This window comes from Branchiostoma belcheri, unplaced genomic scaffold (assembly GCF_001625305.1).
Source record: "Branchiostoma belcheri isolate BF01 breed outbred unplaced genomic scaffold, Haploidv18h27 scaffold28, whole genome shotgun sequence".
NCBI lineage: Eukaryota > Metazoa > Chordata > Leptocardii > Amphioxiformes > Branchiostomatidae > Branchiostoma > Branchiostoma belcheri.
This window is the reverse complement of record NW_017803887.1, coordinates 2347082-2354405: the sequence shown is the minus strand read 5'-3', so window position 1 is coordinate 2354405 and position 7324 is coordinate 2347082. Positions and strand designations below refer to the sequence as shown.

The following is a 7324-nucleotide window of genomic DNA, read 5'->3' as shown; positions in this document are numbered from 1 at the left end:
CTAAAATTGCCTCCTTACTCAACTCCCTCGGCATATCCTGGCACAAGTTGGAGGAGAACAAGAAGGCTCTGGATTATTTCGAGGAAAGTTTACAGATGCAAAAGAGTATCTATGGTCCGAATACAGCACATCCTGAAATTGCCTGCTCACTTAACAGCTTAGGGGGGGCATGGGGTGACCTGGGTGATCACGAGAAAGAAATCAACCACTTTGAACAGGCCCTGCTAATGCTTAGGTGTATCTATGGCCACAGCAATGCACATCCCTCCATTGCCACTTTGCTCAATAACCTCGGGATGGCTTGGCTCCGTGTAAATGATCACATGAAAGCAACATCTTACTGTGAACAGGCATTGCAGATGTACAAACGCATCTATGGTCAGACTAATGAACATCCTGGCATTGCATATACATTAAATAATCTTGGCGGCATATGGCACATCCGTGGTGATTACAAGAGATCAATTAGCTACTGTGAAAATGCAATTCAGATGTTGAGGAACATTCATGGTCAGGATACTGTTCATCTTGACATTGCCTGCTCACTCGACAATGTTGGGGTAGTTTGGAGTCACCTTGCCGAAAGAAGAAAAGCCATCAGCTGCTTGGAAAATGCGCTGCAAATGTTCAGAAGCATTTATGGCAAAAGCAAAGCACATGATAAGATTGCTGGCGTCCTCGTTAACCTGGGGGAAGCCTGCAGCGGGTTCACAAAGGGTAATAGGAACGCAATCAGGTACTACGAAGAGGCACTGCAGATGTACAGGATTATCTACGGCCAAACTACCGCTTGTGCTCCTATTGCTAGCTCACTCTTTTGCCTTGGAAAAGCATGGTTTTTCCAATTTGACTACAGAAAGGCAATCAGCTACTTCAAAGAGAGTCTACGGATGTACAGGAGTATCCAATGCCGGACTAAAATAGATTACAATATGTTCGGGCCACTGTTCTGGCAGGGAATCGCATGGTTTCTCCTACAAAACAACAGGAAGGCTTTCATCAAATGTCAACAAGCCTTGACTATGGCAAGGAAACTTGATATTCCGGACAAACACCCATGGGAAATGTATGAAATGGAATCGATGCTCTCCTTTTTCCTTTTAATGTCCAATCAAAATCTGATCAGAAATATCATTCCATCTTCATCATGAATATCAGGAGCCTATGAAATGATTCACTACGGAAACACAAACATACAGACACACCGAAAACGACAGCCTCTGTGTCGAACTTGCTAAACTAGTTATAACTGTTGTGCACGTTTTAATCTGTCTCAGTAGACAATAATAGAGGTAAAACGCCACCAGAAACAGTTACTGTGTCTGGTACCAAAGAATTGCACCCACGTGACAGCATCTACCAATCAGCGCAGTTAAAGATGTCATGTGCCAATCCCTGTACTCGTACTTCTTGATCGGTGTAACTGAGACTTAGAATCCAGGATCAAATGTATGATATATCTACTAATAGATACTTAACGATGGTAACGTGAGAGTGTACGCAGAAGCATAAATATTTTACTTACAATCATAAACTGCAACTTTGATAACCATCATTTATGGATGCAATAAACTGTACACGACAATAGACATGTTTTCTATGTAAATTATAACGTATATCGCTGATAGGCAGACATGCAAGAGCCTGTCTTGCTCACTGTCCATGTCCTTTTAGAAGGGGCCCAAAGTTTGTTTCTGCCTTATAGTCCAGAACCTACAGGAATAAAAATTCATGAAATTTTATTTCATCTAAGTTTGAAGTTTTCATATGTATTTATTTACTTATTTATAACATATTTATATTGGTACTGAACATTATCCGCACAGCATAAACATGCCTGTCCTTGGTGCTGAACATTATACACACAGGTTAACATGTCTGTCCGTGGTACTGAACACTATCTACACAGGTTAACATGCCTGTCCTTGGTGCTGAACACCATCCACACACAGGTGAACCGAACATGCCTGTCCTTGGTGCTGAATACTATCCACACAGCTTAACATGCCTGTCCTTGGTGCTGAACATGATCCACACAGGTTAAAGTGCCTGTCCTTGGTACTGAAAACTATTTACACATGTTAACATGCCTGTCCTTGGTGCTGAACATGATCCACACAGGTTAACATGCCTGTCCTTGGTGCTGAACACTATCCACACAGGTTAACATGCCTGTCCTTGGTGCTGAACACTATCCACACAGGTTAACATGCCTGTCCTTGGTGCTGAACACTATCCACACAGGTTAACATACCTGTCCTTGGTGCTGAACACTATCCACACAGGTTAACATGCCTGTCCTTGGTGCTTAACACTATCCACACAGGTTAACATTCCTGTCCTTGGTGCTGAACACTATCCACACAGGATAAACGTGCCTTTCCTTTTGTTCTTTTTAAGACAAGCAGCTTCTACGGCGTTCTTATCTGTGTATCAGATATCGAAGTTCGAAACTTCTCGGGCTTGTCATCTATATGACTATAACACTGCCAGCTTCTTCAAGATATTAATAAGGAGTCCGTAATTTGTATGTAAAAATACTGACTCAAAACACGGGCTTCGCTGACGGGTGTTGTGTAAATAGAATTCGGTTTGTAACCACTGATTCGAATTCGAAAAGTCAGTTCTGGGACGTACTATGACCATATGATGACCAATGATGACTATCACTCTCCCAGAACTCTCCAAAACCTAGCAAATGATAATTTAAACTTACATTTTTATGTAATATTGCTTAATGAGGTTATTGGTTTACTTTAAATGTGCAAAAGCTTAAGTTACACTTCAATGACATTTATTTTATTATTGTTATTATTGTTGTTATTGTTATTAGATAGCGAATGTAAATAGTTGTTATAATGTTTGTATTTTACAATGTATGTAAGAGGACTCCAGGAAGAGTAGTGGTGGTTATGTTGTCACTAATAGGAGGTTCCTAAAATAAGCAACAACAACCATCCCCGTGCCTGCGCCATATTTTGTTTCACCTTTTTTCCCACAAGATTAATTTTTGGTAAGTAAAATTTACCATCAAATGTGCCTTAAGTCGTATAACGTTAACAAAGCGTTTACTTAATGCAAATTAAAGTAAATAAAAGATCAACCCTCCCTGATAGATTCACAGCTTGGGTAGCAGACTAATTATGTTCAGATGAAATAACTCCCCCATCACGCGCTCTCAACGTCCAATTGACGTGAATTGGTATTTCCTCTCTATGGCAACAGTATTATAATAGCGCCTTGTCCAGAGAGAGACGTATTAGCAGCAGACCTTGAGGGAAGAAGAGAACTACACGGAAGCGACAATACGGAAAATCCTTCCCACGGACGAGAACGGACGGATGACATGACAGAAAATATCACTATGGAGGTTTCGGATACAGACTTGATCGGAAATTCAGACGTTAAAGACGGAAAAACCTTCGAAATCCCGGCTATGGTGGAGAAGAAACCGCAGTTACTGCAGAGGGAGAGCACGAAAAGCACAGGGGCGTCGGCACAAGCGGGTCTGCCGTGTGAAGGTGACGAATTGGAGAAACTTTATGAAAGCAGAAAGACAACAGGTACGTCAACCTTTATGGTTTCTGTAGAACATACAACTGATTGTTTCCAGGTGTGCCATACATCTGCGCTACACACTAGTTTACACGGAGCAAAAATATTATTTGTCCCACGACGATCGACGCGCGGCACCTCACGATTTTTACAGCGTGTAAACAGGCCCGTTTTTTGTCTATTTGTTGAGTATGTCGCTTAAATTTCGGCATCACATTGTCTCTACCAGGCTTCGAGAGACGGCTGGAAAGAGTAAAAATTGGCCAGATGGAGATATAACATGCCGTGGGAGTTGGTCCGCTAGATCTCAGAGAGTACAGTTTGGTTGCGTCAAACATTTACCCTGGCATATTTTCTGTCTATTAGGCCGATTTCTACTTTTTTTCAGTCGCCTCCCGAAGCCTGGTATATGCAGATACTCATTGTTAGCGACGTCGACCTTCGGCTGAATGTGTTGATCAACAGAAGGTCGCCAAAATTAATTTCCGGCTCATACACGGCCGTCGCCATTTGAAACAGTAGAGCCATATCGCAGAACGGCATTAGAACGCTCTGTGAAAACCGTGATTTTTTAATGGCATAGAAGATTATTAGGGTTATAGAATTATCCTTTTCTGACCCGGGTTTGAATCCAAGCCTGTACTTTGTCTTTTTCACTTTTCTTTACTTTTTTTACGATGCTGCCGCGTATATTTACAATTGCAATGTTACAGCTTTTTATACATGATATATTTAAGTTTTTGGATATGGCATCGACCGTTTCATAATACAATGACCGTTTACGAGACCAAAACATGCGTCGCCGAGTTTCTAATTCTCCCTAGAATCATGCGAGCTTTCCGCCTGAAAATCTACCCTGTAACGTTAAGTTGGGCGGGACTCGGTTACCTCAGAACATTTTTTTAATTTAAGCATAAGAAAAAAAGAGCAATGGTGACGTCAAAAGCAATAGTGACGCACTCAAGTTGATAAAAGCTTAATAATAAGCCCAATGGGAACATACATTGGTCGGTCCCTACAAACTGAGCGGCCATCAAGAGCGTACCAGCCACATTCCGGAAGAAAACTTGTTTTTGTACTCGCCGAGGTGTCGGGTGAGCTATGTTTTTTTCTGCTGTATGACGCCGACGTAATATAAAGACAATTTCAGGGCGAGAAAACCAAAGTATTCTGGATGAGAAAATCTGTCTGATATTTACATTTACTTCCATTTCTTAGCACATTTCGCCATCATTTAATTCTTAAGGCGTTTGAAAGAGCCCCAAAAGAAGCTACGTACGCGAGGAGTCCCTTAATTTCTAGTACCACCAATAAATACCTAGAACCAGCTTATGCAAGAAGAAACCGTTTTCTGTCAGCGACATCACATGTTTGTCTCACAGATATCAGTATGCTATGGGATAGGTAGGGTTGATTCAACTATATTTTAAAAAATAACCACAAAATTGAATTGATAATCTAGTTTTACTGCCATGAAATTGCTTTGGGTGCATGTAACATTTGACAGCTAGCCTAGCAGTTCTGATCTAAATCTGACAGATACGTAGCAGGTAAGGCCCTTATCAATGAATAGGTTATGCATAGAAATTATGAGCTGCAGAGACATATGTTTAAAAACGATTTTTCTGATTTATTTTATACAATGATCATATTTAAGTCAAAATCCTCCCCGTTAATTAAATCCTCCTATGTTAATGTCTCTTCTTTTAGTTATTAGCAAGTCGTGTAAAGTGCGTTTCCTATGGCACAAGATTGGTGGAATGGCAGGATTCGAACCCGGGACATCTTGGTTCTGAGCCGACCACTCTGTCGTTACGCCACAAGACCCCAGGACAACTATAATTATTTTTCCACTAATCATTTGCTTCTCTTTACTCACAGTGTCTCCTCCTGATGTGGTTCAACCGGAGGAGTCGCCCCCTCCGCCGCCCGATGTCTCCTGCCGCCCGCCGGACCCGCTGTACGTCAGACGGGCAGGACTCAGGTTCTGGTGCACCAAACGGATCCTCGACTGGCAGAGACAGGCGCTGCGTGCACGGGAGGACCCGGAAGCAGTTCTGAAGCCTGTCCAAGAATATGGCGAAGAGTCTGCCTCGAAGAATGCAGAAATTCAAGCAGGAGTCAATGGCTTTGACCTTGCAGACTTACATGCAGGATGTCTACCAGCAGAGCAAAATGCTACTAAAAGGGCCGCACTTACTAATCACACTGTTGACAAAAGGAAAGGAGATTCGACCAGTCAACTGGACCAGCCACACTTCTCCACGCATATTAACAAGGAATTCCAGACAACACATGGCGACAGAAAACGTCCAATAGGACCGAGAGAGCATAATGAGGACCGCAAAGATCATGAGGACGATAGAGAACACGCACATTACGAGAACGACAAAGAACACGGGCATTACGAAAATGATGGAGAACACGGGCATTACGAAAACGATAGGGAACACGAGCATTTCAAGGACGACGAAGAACACAAATATTACCAGTACGATAAAAACCACGCACTTAACGAAAATAAAGAACACGGGCATTACGAAAATGATGGAGAACACGAACATTATGAAGAACACAAATATTACCAGTACGATAGAAACCACGCACATTACGAGAACGACAAAGAACACGCACTGTACGAGAACGACGAGGAACTGTCGAACTTATCTACGCACGTTTATGCCGATTTGGACCCCGATTTTCTGGCAGCACAAGATGAGATCAAAAACGCCACAGCTCAGCCATTCTATGAGATGGACATCACCCCTCCGGATGAAGAACAAGAACAACCATTTTACAAGATGGATGTCACCGCTGCCAACGACAAACAACAAGAACAACCCTTTTACGAGATGAATGTCGCTTCTAATGATGACAACAATGAAGGAGTCTTCTACAAAATGGACGGTGATCAACTTGGCCAGCCGACTCCGTCAGAGAACGCGTACGAGGATTTAGATGCCGATTTTATCGCAGCACAAGACGTGGTGGACAGGAGACATGGCGGCAAGGAACCGAGCAGGGGTGAGTAACCTGCAAAACTTTCACATTTGTGTACTTAAGACAATCCAGATAAAACAGTAAAAGATTAAAAATATATATAGTTTATTTTGTTTTAGAATCATTGATATGTAGGGGTGAGTATCCTGCATACCGTTCACATTTCTGTAGTTAAGACAATCCACATAGAATAGTACAAAAGTAATGTTTATTTTGTTTTAGAATCATTGCCGTAAATTACATTATCTACATTATTTACTTCATTTGTTATGCATGTGTAATCATCTTGTTTGTTTTATGTACTTAGTTTTTCGTATTATCTTAAATTACTTTTTTATCATCAGGCAATGTGTCAATATTCTACCATGATTTTACTTAAGTTTCTTTGTACCGTTGTTTTGTTTATCTATGCCTTCACGGTAGAAGACTAAGACACGGAAATTACACCATCACGAAAATGCTCTATCTGCGATACAGCACTGCCTTTACGCATTCGTTTGCATTTTGTTTGTTTGTTGTTCTACAGAAGCTGACAGCGACGGTCCGAGGTGCAGTCAGAACTGCCGTGCGTTCTGCAGGTCTCGTCCTGGGCGCATGGTGGCGCTTTGTGTTGGTGTCATCATTGCTGGTATTGCTGCAACTATCGTCGCCGTAATCCTCAACCGAGTACTGAGTTTTCACCCTAACGAAAACTCCGTGGTACGTTAGGTCAGCTAAGGCAAAATGATGTGTTTCCGGCAACCCTAACCCATAGCAAAAAAAAAAAACA

The 7324-nt window shown here is 41.9% G+C and overlaps 1 protein-coding gene across 1 annotated transcript in view; it reads left to right on the top strand.

Moving 5' to 3' along the window:
* The first annotated feature begins 3364 nt into the window (after nt 1–3364).
* The window catches only part of LOC109472566, a 5984-nt gene continuing 2024 nt past the window's right edge, over nt 3365–7324 (top strand). The window contains exons 1-3 of the mRNA XM_019772351.1: nt 3365–3563; nt 5437–6579; nt 7085–7254. Of these exons, the coding sequence (XP_019627910.1) occupies nt 3365–3563; nt 5437–6579; nt 7085–7254 (1512 nt within the window). The remainder of the gene's footprint in view (nt 3564–5436; nt 6580–7084; nt 7255–7324) is intronic.